General features: G+C 41.6%; 1 protein-coding gene across 14 annotated transcripts in view; it reads left to right on the forward strand.

The window, feature by feature from the left end:
* LOC109562119 (protocadherin alpha-13) overlaps positions 1-22,750 on the forward strand; it is a 209,897-nt gene that overhangs the window by 162,971 nt on the left and 24,176 nt on the right. For all 14 annotated transcript variants that reach the window (XM_070793724.1, XM_070793721.1, XM_070793725.1 and 11 more), the window contains exons 2-3: positions 9,093-9,151; positions 12,393-12,481. In XM_070793724.1, coding sequence (XP_070649825.1) covers positions 9,093-9,151; positions 12,393-12,481 — 148 coding nt within the window. The remainder of the gene's footprint in view (positions 1-9,092; positions 9,152-12,392; positions 12,482-22,750) is intronic.

Genomic DNA, 22,750 nt, shown 5'->3' on the forward strand with positions numbered 1-22,750 from the left:
AGTCCTGGGGTGCAATTAATTCCATGTGCCTAAAATTAGTTGGGGACTGGAAAAGATGAATCAGGAATTTGTGCTCACTGACCACCCAGCTATATATAAAAATATTCTGTACTGCAATATATGTATGGTTTCATTACCTGTAAGTCATATATTAAACAAATACTTATCAACATCTAGCATATGAGGAAACAGAGGTTAAGTAACATACACAGTCACTCTACTAGTGGTATTTTAAGTCATGTCTGTCTAACTCTAAAGACTGTGCTGTTTGAAATGTTGTAGATAGAAGTCTCATTGTTTATATTCCTGTTGATATGGGATACTCAGGCATTTAGGCTACTGCTGATTCACCTAGTAGTGTCACTTAACTGCTCTGGAAAAAGAGGAATTCTTTGCATAAAAGTAGGTCACCAATGGGAGGATCAGTGAGTAAAAAATGTTACTACCAAACTAGCATATTTTTATTTGTTTTACCATTGATAAAACCTGTTCGACAGATCTTTTATCTTCATACTTTCTCTAGTTTCTCTTGTTGCTTATTAAATATCAGTATTTAACACCAGACTAATCTTTCAGTAGATTTTATCCCCCAGTGAGTTTATTTCATGAGCCACTTGTGCAGTGAGGTTTTTGGAGTAACTGTTTAACAATGGGGCAGAATTTTTCTTTGGAGAGATCTGAAAACCTAGTAGTGAATGTAGTTGGCACCCTCTTCAGAATCACCAAGAAAAGAAACCAAAGCTTATGTGGATTCTGTGCGCTTGTGGTCCTTGCACTTGTGACTGCTGATGAGTCACTTTGAGCGCTCTGGTCAGAATTGTCCAGCTGGGCCTCACTGGGACTGGTTGGCCCAAGATGGAGAAATCACAAGAGAGTAGCAGAAACAAGGTATATTTACATTCACTTTCACTTATTTTAAAGCAATTTGGAGTTGCCAAGTCTTCAGTTATTTTTGCTGCTGTATGTACATATTCACTCTAATTCCAGATGTAGTAACCTGGAAAGTAACCCTCCTTTCAGTGGCACCTAATTTATTTCCCACAGGACTGACTCTTCTAGCTGGTGACTGACTCTGCCCTGGATCAGAATGTACACTTTGTGTAAAGTGCCATTGTAGTGAATTCATTAAAAACCGCACAGTGGTCAAAATAGGCAAAGAAATTGTGTCTGAGCTTCCATTTCAATGTCTCATCCTCATATGGTCACTTTTGAATGGGTGGGGCTGTTTTGTTTGCCACTTCTGTTTTGCTTATAGGGCTGTTGTGAGAAAAGGTTTCTTTGGTCTAAGAATACAATAATGTATTCTCATTACCCCCTTCCTCCCCTTTTCTACAGATCAGCTGAGCCAGATGGAATTATGGCTGAGCTCCTCTCAGTCTCTTTATCTTGCACATATTCTGATTGTTGAAGAAATCTGTTTACTGTAGCTTGAATGTCATTGGCCTACCCTTTGTACTGACCCAGGAATGAGCCTGCACACGGGCATCTGGTCTAACTCAGAACACTCTGCAGGGACACAGCCTGGCATATTATAAATTGTCTATTGGCATGCTGTCTGTTTGACAGAATAGCAGAGTCGATTCTGGATACTTGCCTTGGTTGGCCACCAAGTTTTGCTCTCAGTGAGAGGTCAGGATGATGTCAGTTTGCAAATGTTTGAGGAAAAATTACCACCAGCAAGCCAGAGGTTTAGCTGAACTGTGGGGATTTACAGATGTCTTCGAATGTGACTTTTGTAAATTTCACCTGGCTCCATGTTCCTGTGCATATTATAGTATGAATATAAATTTGGCTTATTTGTATGATAATATTTTGAGTATTTTAATCTAAAAGCATGATTTCAAAAATCAAAGGTCAAGAGAATTCCTCTGAAGTGTTTTAAATATGCTAGCCTAAAAATTATGCAACCTTTTTTCTTTCGAGGATTTGAATTTGACAAATGTGAAGAAATCTCCAAAATCACAAAAATTGAAGAAGAATATTAGTTCCTTGGCACATGAGCAACACTGGTTCCTTTCTGGCCTTGCAGGGTCAAAACTCTGGGCTCCAGGGAAGTGAAACTGTGAGTGAAAAAGTAACTGTGCTCACAGGCTGTGCATCCAGAGTGAAGCAGACCTAGCATTTTCTGTTGTACAAAGTTATGTGTACTTTATTTTCCTGCTCTGTGGATTAAGGTTATAAATGACTGTTTTTAGAAGTAACTATTCACCTAGAGGGGCTTCTCAGGAGGCACTAGTGGAGGGTTCAATCCCTGGACCAGGAAGATCCCCTGGAGGAGGGAATGGCAACCCACTCCAGTATTCTTGCCTGGAGAATCCCATAGACAGAGAAGCCTGGCAGGCTACAGTCCATGGGGTCACACAGAGTCAGACATGACTGAGCCACTGAGTGTGATCACAGTTCACCTAGAAATCTCATACTTATCATCTTTGCATTTTGATTTATGAGAAGACTAACGTGATTATTTTATTTGTGATTATTTTAAATGTTAGATTCCTTTTTGCCTTGATGACCAACAGTTTTATGTATTCATTTCCTATTGCTTTGTAACAAGTCACCACAGATTAGTGGTTAAAACTAATACTCAATTATTACCTGCCCATTGTGGCTGGCTTCTCTGCCCAGGTTTTCACAAGGCTGAAAGGAACATGTCTGCCAGGCTGAGTTCTCTCTTGGACACTCCAAGGAAGAATCTGCTTCCAAGTTCATTCAAGTTGTTGGGTAGAATGCAGTTCCTTGAGGACTGAGCTCCCTGTTTTCTTACAGGGAAAGAAGGGGACCCCACAGACCTCTTTTCTTACAGGGGGCCCCATGGCCCCCTCCATCTTCAGAGCTGGAGAATATTTTAACAGTGGAAAATATTTTCTCTTGTGGACTCCCTCTCATGCTTCAGATGTCTCTGATTTCTGTCTCTGATCTCTACACCCAGATTTAAAGACTGGAATGATTAGATCATCACCATCTATATTATCTCCCTTTTTTCAAAGCCAACTGTGCCATATAGTATGACTTAATCATGGAGTAAGGCCCATCATATTCAGTCTTAGAGATTATACAGGGCATTCACTCAGGGTGTAGGGATCCTGGAGGCCATTTTTGGGTTTTGCCTATCATAATTTATATTAGTGTTCATAAAATATCACTGAAAAATTTGCAGTGGATACATCTTTAATAGATTCCTACTAGGAAGGAAAAGAAGATGCTACGTGTAGTTTTGTTTCTCAGACAACCATTTATTGATAGCTTCATGGATTTCCATGATAAGAAGATAGCATTTACTTCACTGAGTAGTCCTATGATTTTATGAATGGCATAGAGTATCTGTCCTGGAAAAGGTGATTCACCCTTTTGTAGCTCAAATATTACATAGTATAAATAATAAATAATACCACTACAGGGCAAATAAAATCTCAGCTATAATCTTGATAGAAATTTAAATGGATTCTTGTTCTTCAATACTACATCACCTGCATGAACTACTTAATTCAGCTTTTCCACTTCTGGAATTTTGTGACTTATTCTACTGAAGGACTACTCTTTGAAACAACATACTGGGGCTTTTTACCTATAGAACTTAAGCAAAGCCCAGGGATGTACCATCCAAGTATTAGAGAACTAAACATATGTCTCATTGTATCAGGTATATCAGTAGTCAACCTATCAGCTTCAATTTTTCCAAGTTTAACCAAGTTCAGATGAAACCATGTACATTTTTTTACCTTTAATTTCATATCATTTTAAAATTAATCAATATTGGGGGCAGTCAGTAGTAAAAAAGAGAAAAAAGTATATCTGTCATTCCATGCAAATTTATTTAAAACACAGACTTTCACAGTCAGTTCAGTTCAGTCGCTCAGTCATGTCTGACTCTTTGCAACGCCATGGACTGCAGCATGCCAGGCTTCCCTGTCCATCACCAACTCCTGGATCTTGCTCAAACTCATGTCCATCAAGTTGGTGATGCCATCCAACCATCTCATCCTCTGTTGTCTCCTTTTTCTCCTGCCTTCAATCTTTCCCAGCATCAGGGTCTTTTCAAATGAGTTAGTTCTTGGCATCAGGTGGCCAAAGTATTGGAGTTTCAGCTTTAGCATCAGTCCTTCCAGTGAATATTCAGAACTGATTTCCTTTAGGATGGACTGGTTGGATCTCCTTGCAGTCCAAGGGACTCTCAAGAGTCTTCTTCAACACCACAGTTCAAAAGCATCAATTCTTCGGTGCTCAGCTTTCTTTATAGTCCAACTCTCACATCCATACGTGACTACTGGAAAAACCATAGCTTTGAATAGATGGACGTTTGTTGGCAAAGTAATGTCTTTGCTTTTTAATATGCTGTCTAGGTTGGTCATAACTTTCCTCCCAAGGAGCAAGCATCTTTTAATTTCATGGCTGCAGTCACCATCTGCAGTGATTTGGAGCCCAAAAAAAGAAAGTCTACCACTGTTTCCCCATCTATTTGCCATAAAGTGATGGGACTGGATGCCATGATCTTAGTTTCCTGAATGTTGAATTTTAAGCCAACTTTTTCACTCTCCTCTTTCATTTTCATCAAGAGGCTCTTTAGTTCTTCTTCACTTTCTGCCATAAGGGTGGTGTCATCTGCATATCTGAGGTTGTTGATATTTTCCCCAGCAATCTTGATTCCAGCTTGTGCTTCATCCAGTCCAGCATTTCTCATGATGTACTCTGCATAGAAGTTAAATAAGCAGGGTGACACTATACAGCCTTGATGTATTCCTTTCCCAATTTGGAACCAGTCTCTTGTTCCATGCCCAGTTCTAACCGTTGCTTCTTGATCTGCATACAGATTTCTCAGGAGGCAGGTAAGGTGGTCTGGTATTCCCATCTCTTTCAGAATTTTCCACAGTTTATTGTGATCCACACAGTCAAAGGTTTTGGCATAGTCAATAAAGCAGTAGTAGATGTTTTTCTGGAACTCTCTTGCTTTTTCAATGATCCAGTGGATGTTGGCAATCTTATCTCTGGTTCCTCTGCCTTTGCTAAATCCAGCTTGAACATCTGGAAGTTCATGGTTCATGTACTGTTGAAGCCTGGCCTGGAGAATTTTGAGCAATACTTTGCTAGTGCATGAGATGAGTACAATTATGTGGTAGTTTGAAAATTCTTTGGCATTGCCTTTCTTTGGTATTGGAATGAAAACTGACCTTTTCCAGTCCTGTGGCCACTGCTGAGTTTTCCAAATTTGCTGGCATATTGGGTGCATCACTTTCACAGCATCATCTTTTAGGATTTGAAATAGCTCAACTGGAATTCCATCACCTCCACTAGCTTTGTTCGTAGCAATGCTTCCTAAGGCCCACTTGACTTCACTTTCCCGAGTGTCTGGCTCTAGGTGAGTGATCACACCATTGTGATCATTTGGGTCGTGGAGATCTTTTTTGTATAGTTCTTCTGTATATTCTTGCCACTTCTTCTTAATATCTTCTGCTTCTGTTAGGTCCATACCATTTCTGTCCTTTATTGTGCCCATCTTTGCATGAAATGTTCCCTTGGTATCTCTAATTTTCTTGAAGAGATCTCTAGTCTTTCCCATTCTATTGTTTTCCTCTGTGTCTTTGCACTGATCACTGAGGAAGGCTTTCTTATCTCTCCTTGCGAATAGGGAAGTCTGCATTCATATGGGTATATCTTTCCTTTTCTCCTTTGCCTTTTGCTTCTCTTCTTTTCACAGCTACTTGTAAGGCCTCCTCAGACAACCATTTTGCCTTTTCGCATTTCTTTTTCTTGGGGATGGTCTTGATCACTGCCTCCTGTACAACGTCACAAACCTCCATCCATAGTTCTTCAGGCACTCGATCAGATCTAAATCTTGATATCTATTTGTTACTTCCACTGTATAATATAATGTATAATGACTTTCACATTAGGGATACCTAAACATGACTATCAGCCAGACCTACTTATGAGGCAGGCAATTTAATCTCTGAAATTCCAGGTTTCTAATTTTTGTAATTTAAGTATGATAATGTTGCCATTGCTTGGTAGTTAATTTATTTGAAAGGATTTTAAAAGCCTATCCAATACCTGAACCTTGCTAGCTTCTGAGGATATAACTATTATTATGAATATTTGAGACTATCTGTATGTTTTATAAACAAAGATATAATCCCTTTCATAGAGATTATGGTCTAACAAAGGTGTTAGGATAAATGCAGTAATATGTATAAAGTGCTTATCCCATTGCCTAGTATTGTGTGGATACATAAAACATATTAAGCACTTTCTTCCTTACCTTTTCCTTGCCTGATCTCATTGCTGTAAGATGTATCATAACTATGATTCTGGCAAATAAATCTCAGAAGCATTGTGTCACCGAAGAATTAGTATAGAAAATAGCAGCATGACAAATTACACGTTGCTGAGGAAGTGAGATTATGTAATGGACTGAGTTTCCTGGTCAATCTTGCTAGAACTGTGCCTTTCAGCAAAATGAAGTTGGTGATTTTGTTCCCAAGATCAGCAGTTTTCATCATGGATGTTACCCGGTCGTAGAAAAATTGGCAGCATTTACTCAACAGATGTCAGAGTCTTTCTTGAAGGAAGGGTCTCATAGCTGACAAGCTGACACCAGTGCTACCAATTGTCAGGGGAAATCTGGTGATGACATGATTAATAAAAAGTATTTTGATAATTTTTCAGGTTTACCAAATGGTTGCAATTATTTTCTCTGTTGCTCCCTCTACTACCACTGATAGAAAATGTGCACCCTTCATTTCATCTGTAGATAGTTTTATGCTACTTTATGAGGAACATCAATAGCAGTTTATGAACTCAAGAACCAAGGGTGAAGTAGCTTGTATGTTCGTATCTTGCCAACAGAATGGAAGGGACCAGAGAGGGCAGTTAGTGTATGGGAACTTTTGAGGCAAAAATATCCTAGAGTTGTAGCTTTGTCCGGGCCTTGACTTGGCTAAATCTCAGAATATCATCTAACCATCCCAAAGTCTGCCTGGAAGTTGAGCTTCTGATCACTTCTTCGCTGGATGTTGTGGAGAAATATGTTTATGAGATACTGTGTATCCCTTGAATGAACTATAAGAATGACAGGATCAAGACTTACTGACATTTGGAAATAGTTTATTGACATTACTGTGGCCTTGTGTCTACCAAACATGATGATTATAGTCCAGAGGAAAATACAAAATACAACCTCTATCTCTTCATCTTTCCATTCAAATAGACTTCAGTATTCAGTGACAGGACTTCTTTATTATTTTTTTCCAAATACTTTACAAAAATTTAATTGAAGGATAATTGCTTTACAATGTTGTGTTGGTTTCTACTGTAAACCGTGAATTAGCCATAATTATATGTATATGTATATGTGCATCTCCTCCCTCTTTAGCTGCCCTCCCTCTCGCATGCCACCCCTCTGGGTCGTCGCGGAGCACCAGGCTGGGTCCCCTGTGCTGTACGGCAGCTCCGCACTAGCCATCTGGTTTACACATGGCAGTGCATACATGTCAGTGCTACTCTCTCAGTTTGTCCCACCTTCTTCTTCCCCTGCTGTGTCCATTAAGTCCTTTCTCTACATCTGCATCTCTATTCCTGCCCTGCAGATAGGTTCATCAGTACCATTTTTATAGATTCACAGGAGTACTTTAATCTCTGTTCATGAAAACACATCAAGAGGAATATCTGTCACAGGTTTTATTTAATACAAATTTTGCTAGTTGTTACCAGAATAGTGGTGGTGATTGATTTTGTCCCCAGTGACTCCTGAGTAGCTCCTACTCAGCACATAACTCCCAGAACAGTCTTCTGATACCCACATTTTCCTCTGTGTCCCCTTTACTCTGAATTGACAGTTTGCAGGCAATGACACCCCACTCCAGTACTCTTGCCTGGAAAACCCCATGGACAGAGGAGCCTGGTAGGCTGCAGTCCATGGGGTCGCTAAGAGTCGGACATGACTGAGTGACTTCACTTTCACTCTTCACTTTCATGCATTGGAGAAGGAAATGGAGAATCCCAGGGACAAGGGAGCCTGGTGGGCTGCCGTCTATGGGAGCCCAGAGCCGTCACACAGGGTTGGACACGACTGAAGTGACTTAGCAGCAGCAGCAGACACAGGGCAACACATAGGTGGTGCAGAGTGAGTCATGTTCTTCTTAGGTCTCAGCTGTTCCCTGTTAAGCAGAGCTTAGCGAACAGTAATTGAATAAGAAGGCAGAGCACTCAGAGGAGCAGGAAACAAGTACAATTTTATGAAAAGGATTATGCAGCACAACAAGGTCAAACCCTGCCACGGTTTGTTTTCCTCTCCCTTGTATTCCTCTTCGATCAGCAGAAGAGGCTGTTATCAGTTGTTGGCATTATGACTGGGCACGTCCGTCCAGGGTCAAACATGCTGCAGTCTGCAAAGCCAGCAGCAGATTGCAGTGCTCTGCAGTCCAGCCAGACCAGCAGAACTTGTGTAGTGCCCTGTTATAAACTAGAATACCAAACTTGGGATGTTGCCTTAATGGGGCATTTGAGGGCAAAAGCAACGAAAGCTTTTCCTGTTTCAGAACGAACTGTCCTTCCATAAGTGCTGCCTTAGGAACATAGAACATGTGTTTTGTTTTTTAATGGAAGTATAGTTTATTTACAATATTGTATTAGTTTCAGGTGTACTGTGATTCAGTTATACATATGTATTCTCTTTCAGATTATTTTCCATTTTAGGTTTTACAAGATATTAAATAGAGTTCCCTGTGGTGTATAGTGAGTCCTTGTTGTTTATCTATTTTATATAGACACAGTAGTGTGTATTTGTTAATACGTTAACATAATACATGTTAATACATAGACCTGTTTGGAGCAAGCCAAAGCCAAAGCTGGTCCTCACAGCATCATTAAATTCTGTTTTCCATGATATTTAATCTGTGCATGGACCCTGATGAGCTAGTTTAATTTTCTTTTGAAGTGCTGTATGTGTGGATATTATCTTAGAGTTGCATATGAAATGGCAACTTCAATATTTTCAATAGATGCATGGAGATGTTTAAGAACCAACTTACCGATGAACATCATCACTAGGAGATCATTGTTTTGCCATATTAACAGAAACTCCCTTTGTGATTTTGCAGCCACGACAGCCCAACCCTGACTGGCGTTACTCTGCCTCCCTGAGAGCAGGAATGCACAGGTATGTCTTTCCCTCCTCCTTCTGTCAGAAGTTACTGTAACTGTGTGACTCAGATAAACTCTTGTCTTCATAGGCCGGAAGCAGCTGTCAAAACTGAGATGCCTAAATGCTTTGCCAGGGGAATGAACTTATTTTTGTCTCCGTATCTGGAAGTGGTCATTGCCAAATGCTTATCTAGTGCTGCCAAATAAGAGTGCCCTGTAAAGTCACAGACAGGCGGCTGTGTACTTTCTCTCATGAAAATTTCTATAAGGAAGTAGTTTCAACATCTTTTATCCTTTTTCTATCTATACTTTCTGACCCTGCCATAAAATGATAACTAATACTGATGCTTTGGGACTTGAGTATATCGTATAATATATGCTCATGTTGTCCACCTTGGTTTTCCATCACACATTGACTGTTATATCCTATTAGCCACATAATTGTTATTCTTGTCCATGTTCACCCTATTAGCGTCTCCTTATCTTTTCCATCTTGTTGCTGTCTTGTTGCCTGCCCTCAGTGGCATGGACTCCTCAGAGGATGAGCCACGTGAAGGGCCTTTATTGAATATCTGGAGACCAAATCAAGCTTACTTTTAAATTAACCTAGAGTAATAGCATTACTCTAAGACTCAGATTAAATATAATTTTGCCTTCTCTACTTTGTCTCTTTGACAGTAATTGATTAGCTACAATTATTCCCAGACCTGATCTAGTATTCATGCTACAGGGCCAAATAAAAGATTCATTATTTGTGAGTGTCTTTGGGAAACCAAATGGAGAGCGCCGAGCAACTAATGTTCACTACCACCAGAATAATTTAGTTTTAAAGAGGAAATAAACTCCAGAGTTATCTGGGCAACTTTTGAGTAGATCTTTAACCAAACCTTGATCAGTTTCTAAAGAGAGAGTTTACAAAGTATGTGTTGAGTTAATGAGAAATCGGTTTTAACCCATGAAAAATGTATTAAATTCAAATAAGTCAGTATATTCCCAACCATTTCACATTGAGCAGAAATCCTTATATTAGGTGCTCTTTCTGAACAAGAAGTGATCAGTTGAAGACTGAAGATCAGTAGTTGGCTTGGTGAGACACTGCACTAGAATCTGGTCATAATTTTAGGCCAGAAACACTCGGGCAGATGCCAGCATACTAGGTTTCAGAAATATTCTTTCTACTTGTTAGAAGCTATCTTATGCTTTTTCCTGCATCTGAGCTATTGTGGTAGACTATATGATAGGAAAAAATATGGTTTATGTTACCAACTCTTTATCTCCCAGTTGAATTAGTACTTTATTTGAAAAGTACCAAAGCTATAAGATTCACCTTTAAAACTATATTAAAATAAAATGCTAAAACATATCACTTCCTTATTCCATTTTCAAATGAAAAAAAGCCATATGTGCTTCTATTCAGGTTTCAACTAAGATGTCATAAAATTCAAGTAGGATAAGAGAGGAAATAAAAATTAAAACTAAAAGTTATTTATTCCTCACAGTGTAGTACATGGAGCATATGTTAAGTTGTGAACTTAAGTAATACTCATCTTTTTCATGCATATGCTTGGCTTCCTGACCTTTCTAGCCTCAGATACTGTATACCTGTCCTTTGAAAATTCTGCTTGAGCTGAGCTGGTTCCCAGGGTAGTTATATCTTCAGAGAGAATCTAATTGAACCCATGTAATTTGTTGGTAGGCTCCAGCAACACCATCAGCAGTACCTGAAGGATATTAATATTTGGAAAAAAGGGAAGATTCTAGGATATAGATGAAGGCAAGAACAGCAATAGAGCAGAGCTTATGGAGTGAATTTCCACTAGATATGTTGTTTGAAGTCAAAGGGTAAGAAGATATTGGGAATTCCCTGGTGGTCCCATGGTTAGGACTCCGATCTTTCACCGCCAAGGGCGCGTGGATCCCTGGTCAGGGAACTAAGATCCCACAGGCCACATGATGTGGCCAAAAAAAAAAAAAAAGGAAAAGAATGTTGAGTTTAGAGACCTTCTCTGTAATATTTCAGGTTTGCCTGCTCTGCTGAGTCACACGGCCCCTTCAGGCAGTCGTCCTCAAGTTTTACTTCAGTAACTTAATTTCCAAGGTGAATTAATGTCTAGTTTCAGAGAGTTCTCTTATTTTGCTGGGGGTTTTCTTGGGTGATATTTATTCTTAGGGTTCTATTCATTCCTTTCTTCATCTGAAAGATATTTGAGAGTTTCATATGTGCTTACATTACACATACATAAATGAATATGATGTTCTCTCTGCCCATGAACAGTTTACATGCTATCTCTGCTTACCTCTAAGGATCTCCCAGTTCATGTCTCACTCCTTTGCAGCATTTCATGTGGAGTTAATCTCTTCTGAATTGGGGTCCATGAGTGGTGATGATAAACTTTCTCTAGTCCCAGGATATGTAGGGTGGGTTTTCTTTGAGGAAAAATAAAGAGTGATGAAACAGAAAATAAAGTTAGGGAATAATTGGGCAAAACTGGAATAATACTGTGCTTTCCTTTTTTTGCTGGTTACCACAGTATTATTCCATACTTAAGGCTACGGTGGCTGTAGCCTTAAGTATGGAATAATACTGTGAAAGTGAAAGTGAAGTAGCTCAGTCGTGTCCGACTCTTTGCAACCCCGTGGACTGTAGCCTACCAGGCTCCTCCCTCCATGGGATTCTCCAGGCAAGAATACTGGAATGGGTTGCCATTTCCTTCGCCAGGGGATTTTCCCAACCCAGGGATCGAACTCAGGTTTCCCGCATTGCGGGCAGACGCTTTAACCTCTGAGCCATCAGGGAAGCCATGGAATAATACTGTAGTTACCAGCAAATAATGTTTGTGCTTTCCTCTGCCCTACAGAAAACCCAGAAATCAGAGAACCAGCAAAAGAAACTTGGGGCTTTTGAAAATAAGCTCTCTTCATCTGCTTTAGCATTAAGATGATAAAATGGCATTTTTTAGCCCTATGATGGGCTTCCTGTTAGATTTAATGAACACCACACGGCATTAATGAAAACCAAAATTGGTATAAAGATAAAACACATTTATCTCCTGCATGGTGTAGCAGGCAGTAAGTCAGCAATGCTTTTGCATTTTATGCAAGGTGACTGCTCAATAGTAATTGCTTCAGTTTAAGCACAAGTAGAAATTGTTAGCTGCAGTCCTGCCTCCAGAGATGTAAGCACTTTCTGAGGGTGGAAGGAGAGCTGGAAAGACATTTGTGGTCTAACTTTTATTTGGGTCTATGTGTTTACTCAGCTCTGTGCACCTGGAGGAGGCTGGCATTCTACGGGCTGGTCCAGGGGGACCCGATCAGCAGTGGCCAACAGTATCCAGTGCGACACCAGGTAAAGACCCAGGGTCTCTCCCTTCTTGTTTGAGTTCTGGAAAGTCATCAGATGACCTGTTTTTGTAAGACCAGGAATATCAGTGGCTCTCTTTTAATTCTTTCTTCTTTTCCTTACATGTGTGACTTCCTTAAGTACATGATTATACACAAGTATTTTGATTTTCTTCTTAATGTACCTCAATGGTTGGAAACAGGTAACATAAGGGCATGTGTGTGCATAAACTTCTTTTCCGCAATAACCAGGTACATGTCAAATACTTAGTCTATCTGAGCTACACAGACAAGATCTGGTGGCCTCATGCACAGAGATGACACTGTTAGCAAAGATCTTTTGGTTAAAGATGTTGGAAATCCACTCCAAGTAGTAAACAAAACGGAGACTGATAGATTGATTAGTAGATAGACTGATGAAATGGAGTTTCTCGTGGAAGTGGAAAACTTGTCAGAACCAAGGCACCACTCTGTCTGACTTCAAGGCACAGTCAGGCCTCCTTCTTTCCTGACATCTGCATCTTTCAGTAGACTGCCTTTTATTGCCTTGACATGCACATTGCCAAATGTGACCAGTCTTGCAGTTTCTTAGTGCAGAGGACCAGTGGGAACCAATTCCTAATCCAAACTTTCAGGAAAGAGAATCTGCCAGGTGACATCAAGAACCCAGTGGCTGGGTGAGCATTAAAAATTTTCCCAAATTCACATTTCCTTATTTTCCTTATCTTGCCCAGTCACTAAAGCAGTGTCATATAATGTAAATATGGCTTTGGAGACACATCCTGGTGGCAATTTTCAGAAAGGAACAAATACAGAGATTATAAATGTTGTCTAGCATAATCCTCTATAAATAGAACATCATTGTGGTGATAATAGTTACTAATTTTTGAGACACACTGTATCCAGACACTGTGCCAGTGCATGATCTCATTTACTCCCTGAGACAGTCTTGCATGGGATTTATTATCTCTGGTGTACATAAGAGGAACTAGAGACACAGAGAGGTTAAGAAACATACCCAAGTTCACATAGTTTATGGTAAGGTAGGATTCAAACCTCGGAGAAGGCCATGGCACCCCACTCCAGTACTCTTGCCTGGAAAATTCCATGGATGGAGGAGTCTGGTAGGCTGCAGTCCATGGGGTCGCTAAGAGTCAGACACGACTAAGCAACTTCCCTTTCACTTTTCACTTTCATGCATTGGAGAAGGAAATGGCAACCCACTCCAGTGTTCTTGCCTAGAGAATCCCAGGGACGGAAGAGCCTGGTGGGTTCCTGTCTATGGGGTCACACAGAGTCAGACACGACTGAAGCGACTTAGCAGGATTCAAACCTAAGTGTATCTAACTTCAAATCCAAGTGTATCTAGTTCTTCTATTCATAGCATGGGTGGCTTGCAAGAATCCACCCAAATTCGAACATATATATATATATATATATATATATATATATATATATATATATATTCACATATATAACAGATTATATAAGTGTATGTGTAAAAAGTTCTTTCCAAAAATAATCTGGTGCCTTTCAAATGATTAGGCTGTGCAAGTAACATGTGCAGTTAAGGGCCCATTTTTGCTGGCAGCTCTTAAGAGTTTTCGTTGATTCTAACAAGCCAGCATTTGCTATTTATGAATGTTGTATAATTCAACTAAAAGTCACATTTGTCAAAAAAACAAATGCCTAAGTTAAAGCAATTCATTAGAGAGCTAATATTCCAGATGGCAAGGGGGAGAACATAAAATAGTTCATTGACAAATTTGCACCCCCAGTGCCAGTGATGGCATAACATGGTGGAGGAGGAAGTGGTTTTAGACTGCCAAGCGTTGCAGGATGGGAGGCATTTGAGAGGTGAGAACTGCTCAATCAAAGCAGTGCCATGAAATCACCCCTACCATCCTGCCTCCATTTCAGGGTTTTTCTTGTTCTCATAGAGACTTTGCAGGTCAGGCTGGTGAGTCCAGAACTAACTTTGAATACATTCTCCCTTTCATTGATGGTGCTAGTTGCTGTATATTCCTAGGCAAGTGGGAAATAGGAACTGTTCATAGATTATTTTATCTGCATCTGGCCCAGGATTGTCCTTCAAATTCAAAACAATGTTAAAAACCCATCTTTTAAAAAAAATTATTGAAGTATAGTTGATTTACAAGGTTGTTTCTGCTGTACAGCAAAGTGATTCAGTTATACATACGTTCTTTTTTATATTCTTTTCCATTCTGGTTTATCACGGGATATTGAATATAGTTCCCTGTGCTATACCGTAGGACCTTGTTGTTTATCCATTCTCTATATAATAGTATGCATCTGCTAACCCCACACCCCCAATCCATTCCTCCCCTAGCCCTGTTCCCCCTTGGCAGCCACAGGTCTGTTCTTTTTGTGTGTGAATGTGTTTCTGTTTTGTAGGTAAGTTCATTTGTGTCATGTTTTAGATTTCACATATACGTGAGATCATATGGTATTTGTCTTTCTCTTTCTGACTTCCTTCACTTAGTATGATAATCTCTAGGTCCAGCCATGCTGCTGCAAATGGCATTCTTTCATTCGTTTTTATGGCTGAGTAGGACGGGGAAGCCTGGTGGGCTGCTGTCTATGGGGTCGCACAGAGTCGGACACGACTGAAGTGACTTAGCAGCAGCAGTACTCTGTTGTATACATATACACCACATCTTGACCCATTCATCTGTTGATGGACATTTAGGTTGCTTCCATGTCTTGACTATTGTAAACCATGCTGCTGTGAACACAAGGGTGCTAGTATCTTTTTGAATTATAGTTTTATCTGGATGTATGCCGAGGAGTGGGATCGCTGGATCATATGGCAACTCTATTTTAAGTTTTTTGAGGAACTGCCTTATTGCACCAATTTACATTCCCACCAGCAGTGTAGGAGGAAGGAACCCATCTTCTTGACAGAAGATAGAGAAGGAGCCACCATGGCTCCCCTTCCCTGCTGTCCTGACCCCTCTTGGATAATCCCTTCTCTTTGGGGCGATCCCTGGCTGCTGACGCATGAGTCAGTTTTCATGGGCTGAGCTGGACAGAGCTTCTGTCTTCCATGGGTGGCCTCCCGTACTTTTCAGCACACCTCTGCACCAGTGATGGGACATTAGAGAGATGCTCCTCTGTGTTCTGCTCTGTTCTTTGGGTATTTTAGAGTCTTAGGACTCAAAATAGTTCTGCACTGTTTGGAGGGAACACGGGATAAAGATTTAAGATTATGGTTTAAAGTCAGATCTGAATTGAATTCCAATTCCAAACTTACTTGCTGGGTGAGCATAAACAAATTGGTTAAATTCATGTTTTCTTTGTTACCCCATCTGTAAATTGGGTATAACAATAACATCAATTTTGCCATGATAACTGAAGAAGACAGAGCTGAATATAGCACTTGACATATAGTATTAATAAATGTCTAATCTTTTCACTCCTTTTTTTTCTGGCCTACTTTTGTTTCCTGCAGTCTTTGTTGTGGCCTTAGATGGTAGCATGGTGGGCAGCATTCAGTAGTTCTCACTTCTGAGCCCAGATACAGAGCCTCTGAAGTAGTCTGGGTCATCCTGGTATCTGTGCAGTCCCGTTACACCTCGCCTCCCCACCCCAGCCACCCTCCTGGAGAATTCATCGACATGCTCCAAAACGCTTGGTTGTTTTCATTTCTAGGTAGAGCTTGCCTTTCACAGATTCTGCTGCCTTTAGTGCTTCATGATGATGGTGTAGTTGCTTCCAAAAGGCTTCCTCCTGGTGCCCGAGTCCCCGCACACTTGCGTCTGAGAGCTTCTCTGGAAATAGCACCTTCTCACACCAACCCCGGCAACAGCCGTGGGAATAGAGGGCTGCTGTGACCCAGTCCTCCTTTGCATGTGTTCTTTGTAGTTGTTTTTCCTCCACTGATGAATCCTTTGGCCTTGTCATGAAACTGTTCATTTATTGTCACAGTCCCCAGAAGCTGAGGCTAAAATGCCACGCTCTAAAAGGGTCAGAGGGGACATCACCAGGTGATGTTTCCCGCAGGATAAACAAGGCAGGCATTAAATCCGGTAATCCCAATTCCTGGCCCCTTTCTCCAGCCTCACCTCTGTGTGAGCAGATCTGGAACACAGGCTTCTTATTTCCTTAGCAGCTCAGTGAGACTGAGGAGGGAAAGAAAAGGAGCCGAGGTGGGGAGTGCACAGCTCACAATTCCTCTTCAGATGGAGGAGTGTGTTGGGGGGAGGGGCATTAAAGGGCCAGCCATTCACGCTTACAACCCTTTAAACGTTCTTAGTGTGCAATCTCTGAAGAGGTTTTAATGAGTGCCCTCTTGTGACAGTTCCTAGAGGGAATCCCAAGAGATTATGAAAAGCCTTGTCTGTACCTTCCAGAGAGCCAGTCTGGCTTCATGGTCCCTGGCTGCTTTGCCCTCACACTGGTTCTTCCGGGCTCCTCTTTCCACATTTCATGGGATCTCAGGATTTACTCAAGGCAACAGTACATTATTTTTGGAGTGGGAGATATTCACTGTTTTCAAAAAGAGCTCAGGGAATTCCAAAAGGCACAGCACTGCCAAAGATAACATTATAGCTTTTCAAGCAATACCCCCAGGGGACCTGGGGCTGAACAGTGAAAGGTTAATTAGGTAGGTGCGGCAACTCAGGCCCTGAGGCTTCTTTAGACAAGCTTAGTTTAGAGTGACTGCACAGGGCTTCTGCAAGGATGGTTCCCAGAGCCACACTGACAACACCCATCAAATCCAAAAATCTTGGGCGGAGGCCCAGCCATCTGTGTTTTAAGGGGCCCTCTAAGTGACCCTGATGAACCCTCCAAGGTTGAGGACTGGTCGAGAGTTGAGGGCATATTCCTGAGGTGTCTCATACCTTTGGAGGCTCAGAAACCATGCAATGAAGGCCTCTGTTCATGCGTCTGTTTATGATTCTTACTAGAAACAGGAAGCCTTCCGCATATCAAAGAGCCAATAACTAAGAGCTCAGGCTCTGGGTCAGAGTAACCCTATTTGAAATTTCGCTCTTCCACTCAGAGGTTGTATGTTCCTAGGACCATTATTTCTGAGTCCCAGTTTCTTTCTTTTTGAAATGGAGATAACAGTGTCTACCTTATAGGGTTGATGCATGAATTAAATGAGACAGTACACACATCTGCAGAGCCTGGAGAGCAATGTTTAGTAAACGATGGTTATTTTTAGGATTTTTCAAGGTATGAGTCTACCTTTCAACGTCAGAATTTAGGTCTGAGTTGTTCTGAGTAGTCTCTGTGGGAAGGCTTTATTATAGAGCAGACTTTAAAAAGCACCATTTTGTGCCCTTAGGGGATTGTTTTTGCCCTGGTTTGCTGCATCTCTTTACTCTGTGGAAAATGGACAGTTAACGTGCCCTAGTTTCATAGGGAGATTCATGCTCTTATTTGTCTTAGGGATTCCCACCTTCCTGACAAAATCAACTCCCCGCAGAAGGTCTCCACAGAGACTTCATCTTTGATTCTTCCCCAGAAAGAAGTCATGATCCTTAAATTTGGGGGAATCCATTTAGGAGCACTGCCAACATGAATTTTTCCACTTCATGAGCGACTGCAGCCTCAGGCCTTGTCCGAGAATTTAAAAAGCATGCTGTTCCACTAACCTGCTCACCCTCAACTTCTGCTGTTGTCATGGCAACGATAGTCCTGGGAGATGTGTGCATATCTTTATCAGGGAGAAAAAAAAATGAAATCAACGATCTATATGGGTGGGGCAGCTCCCTCCCATCAGTATCCTCCACTCTCACCTTGCATCTCACAGCCCAGGAGTGCCAGATTGCCTTAGCGTCTCTAGCAGCCAGAAAAATATGTCCTTGTATAAGATACACTTTTACCCTCTTGGTGGTGTAGAGCTCATCAGGTCTGCTGGAGTTCTCTGTGTAGCTTATCTTGTGTGTTCTGACCTGGCCTGGAGGGCTGGAGCACGGTGTTGTGAGAAGGGGAATTAGAATCCTCTACCCAGGAGAAGCCAGGAAGTTTGTCTTTGCTAGCTCCATCTGTCTGGGACTTTCTTCAGCTCCTTCTTAAAGAGCACTTGGCACCACACTTGGCACCTTCTATTTTTAATGTCATGTAAATGAAAAACTGGAAAAAGAAAAGGCAGAGGAACCAGAGATCAAATTGCCAACATCCGCTGGATCATGAAAAAAGCAAGAGAGTTCCAGAAAAACATCTATTTCTGCTTTATTGACTATGCCAAAGCCTTTGACTGTGTGCATCACAATAAACTGTGGAAAATTCTGAAAGAGATGGGAATACCAGACCACCTGACCTGCCTCTTGAGAAATCTGTATGCAGGTCAGGAAGCAACAGTTAGAACTGGACATGGAACAACAGACTGGTTCCAAATAGCAAAAGGAGTACGTCAAGGCTGTATATTGTCACCCTGCTTATTTAACTTATATGCAGAGTACATCATGAGAAACGCTGGACTGGAAGAAACACAAGCTGAAATCAAGATTGCTGGGAGAAATATCAATGACCTCAGATATGCAGATGACACCACCCTTATGGCAGAAAGTGAAGAGGAACTAAGAAGCCTCTTGATGAAAGTGAAAGAAGAGAGTGAAAAAGTTGGCTTAAAGCTCAACATTCAGAAAACGAAGATCATGGCATCTGGTCCCTTCACTTCATGGGAAATAGATGGGGAAACAGTGGAAACAGTGTCAGACTTTATTTTTGGGGGCTCCAAAATCAGTGCAGATGGTGACTGCAGCCATGAAATTAAAAGACGCTTACTCCTTGGAAGGAAAGTTATGACCAACCTAGATAGCATATTCAAAAGCAGAGACATTACTTTGCCAACAAAGGTTCGTCTAGTCAAGGCTATGGTTTTTCCGGTGGTCATGTATGGATGTGAGAGTTGGACTGTGAAGAAAGCTGAGTGTCGAAGAATTGATGCTTTTGAACTGTGGTGTTGGAGAAGACTTTTGAGAGTCCCTTGGACTGGAAGGAGATCCAACCAGTCCATTCTGAAGATCAGCCCTGGGATTTCTTTGGAAGGAATGATACTAAAGCTGAAACTCCAGTACTTTGGCCACCTCATGCGAAGAGTTGACTCATTGGAAAAGACTCTGATGCTGGGAGGGATTAGGGGCAGGAGGAGAAGGGGACGACAGAGGATGAGATGGCTGGATGGCATCACTGACTCGATGGACGTGAGTCTGAGTGAACTCCAGGAGTTGGTGATGGACTGGGAGGCCTGGCATGCTGCGATTCATGGGGTCGCAAAGAGTCGGACACGACTGAGCGACTGAAGTGAAATTAAAAACTAGAAGGAAGACTTCCTTCTTTTTCTGAAAAGTTTCTGTTGAATAAATAGATTCTGAGATAGTTCTTATTCTCCACTCTGTATTCCCCACACTGCTCTCATTTTCCTACATCCATTCTTCCAGGCTCAGTAGGCAGTATACAGTCAGGGTTGGGGCCGTGATACATAGTACAAGAATTTCTTCCATGTCAGAGGCCCACAACAGATCCTGTGCCTCCTGAAAATGGAATCCCTTGTGCACTGAGATGTGTGATCCTGAGCATGTATTTTGGAGAGTGAGAGTGTGTTGAGGAGGGAGGAGCAGCAGGATCTGTTGCCTTAGAACACGGTTTCCTTCAGCCCCACAGATGCAGAGAAGCAGCTAATGTAGGGCCAGGAAATGGAGACTGATTACAGTTCCCTTGGTTATCATCGATCCATCCAACGAGCCTCAGGAGGAGTGCAGTCTGGTCCCTGCAAACTTGATCGTGAAAAACAATTTTTGCATATGACTTTAGAAAATAATACACTTCAGTCTTCTTTTATTTGAGTGTTGCATGGAACAGGAGACTTTCTGAATAACCTTCCCTTCTAGCTTTCTCTATACACTGTCCTTGGTGGCTGAACTTTTAAGTCCTTTTTCGAAAGGGAAATTGAAGTTTAAACTGGGGAGATGTCAAAAGACTACGGGGGGGGGGGTGTCACCAACTCTGCTGCCTGACTTGGCTCAAAGATGACAGGCCACCTGTGTGTTTGAGAGCTTTGTGGGGAAGCAGAAGTGTTGTGTGAGAGTCCACACTTCATCTTGGATTGTATGGAACTGGTGGGCTTGGAGCTCCTTCCTGGGAGGTGCTTGGATGAGAAAGACCTATTTATGGCCAGGGTTGAGAGCAGATGGGTAGCAATAACTTGTAATGCCTTTCAGCTTTGCAGCTCTAGCAGGCATTGCCCTCAGCCTCACTGATTCTAGTGAACTAGAAATGAAAGCCAGTTCCCAGCAACAGCATGGATCTTTAACGACAAATATTTTCAGAGTAACTCAGTCCAGATTCCAAAAGAACTTGAAAAGTTCATTTTCTCAGAGGCAGTCAACTTTGCAGTTGAGAAGGTCACTGCCTAATCTGGAGAAACGCATTCAGGTCAAGCACTGGCTGGAGACCAGGTAGGGGAAGGTCATAATAGAGTTAAGTGCCAGGAGGCCTGGAAGTGAGCCTGTGGGTTGGAGAGGAGCCCCTCTCTGACTCAGCCCTCAGAGCTTGTTACCCACGGTCAGAGAAAGGAAAAGGAGCAGAGATGGATGCCGTGTCACTCGCAGCTCAGTGAGACCAAGAGATTCCTCAGCAGCTCCCTGCCTAGACGGGTCTGACTCCAAGGCAGTGGGCTAGGTGAAGGATGGGAGAAGGCAGTCGTGATGGCAATACTAAAGGAGATAAAGGGGGAAAAGGTGCTTCTGCTTAGTATTAAAAAAGGAAATGGAGAGCTTTGTAGAAGTCAGATTCAAGAGGTTAACTATAGAAGGTTAGGGTAGGAAAAGGTAACGTTCATGAAACCAAATTTGAATCCATAACATGACAGGAATAATGAGAAGTCTGTTGTTACTAGAGTTGTGTCCTTTAAGTACTGAATACCAAACAGAGTACCCTAAGCCTCCAGATTATAGCTGCAATTGCATGTGAAAAACAACCAAACAAACTTCAAAAGTAAGTACAGCCTGTCCTGTACAGAAGGTCTGAACAAACAAGTTTGTTGTTGATGGTCCAAGAAAGCCCGCCAGCTTGGGTTTACTTCCAACATTGGCCCAGTCCCGTGTCCAGAGCTATTGCTCTAGGGTGGCATCATGGGCCACGCTGAGCAGTCAGGTGACATTCCTGCTTTTATTTTCTTTGACTCTGCATCATAGATACTTTCTTATCCAAGCACACACATATGTTATATGTGTTGCCTTGATCACCTGCTGTTACCTAAAGGCCCGTGACAAGGCTAGAAGCTTCAGCCAATGTAATTGACTTACGTTAGATGCACGCCAAGCTCCATGTCAGAGTTTTGTGGGGAGAAGGGGGTCACTGGATGTGTAAACAGACTGAGGTGGATGCCCTTGAGCCTGGGAGCTTGGAGCCATGTTTGATGAGCCAAGAAGTCCCCTTCCCTCAGCTAATGCCTATTTGTAAGGAGATGTGGAGGGTCATTTGTAGGGTCTTTGTCATTGAAGTTTCAAAGTCTTTAAATCCCATCCTGTTGCCCCCTTGTGTTGTTGGAAATAGTATTTTAGAACAAGAGAAAGGAAGACTTGATATTTACTGTTATTTATTGAGGACTGCGATAAGCACTTTATATGCCTTGCCTACTTAAACAAGACAGAAATTATCATTCCCTTGTTCTAGATTAGGAAAATTGAGGCTTGTAGGAATTAAATGACTTCCTTATATTCATCCTTTCTTACATCTAGTGTTTTTTGCTCACTATTATATTCCCAGTGTTGAGCTAGTTGTCTAGTACATGATGGTGCTTAATAAATATTTGTTGAACTCATCAGTGAATAACAATGGCTAAGGCAGTATTTGAACCCATGTCTGCCTGCTGCTGAACTCTATGCATTTAAATGACACACCACAGTTCCTTTGTCCCACATGCCAGATAAAGGAAATCGTTTGGTAATTTGGAGAAAACTGTTCACTGTCTGAGCTCCAGGTAAACTGTAGGGGTCTGAATTACTTTCCCATTTCTGCTGTAATAGGTTCCAATAAACTTTGTGACTTAAAACAATACACATTTATTATGTTACAGTTCTGGAGGTCAGACATACAAAATGGGTTTTACTGTGCCACAGTATAGGTGGGTTCCTGCACTATGTAACAAAGATCTACTTTCTTTAGTTTCCAATAACATGTTCCTCATTTCCATCTGAGCCCTCACTGGCAGCATCTTCAAGACCATATTTCCACAACAGTTTGCTAGTGGCACTTACAATGTATGTTTTCCCTACCATCGTCCTCACTTCTGAGTCCT

This window comes from Bos indicus, chromosome 7 (genome assembly GCF_029378745.1).
Source record: "Bos indicus isolate NIAB-ARS_2022 breed Sahiwal x Tharparkar chromosome 7, NIAB-ARS_B.indTharparkar_mat_pri_1.0, whole genome shotgun sequence".
In the NCBI taxonomy this organism is placed as follows: Eukaryota; Metazoa; Chordata; class Mammalia; order Artiodactyla; family Bovidae; genus Bos; species Bos indicus.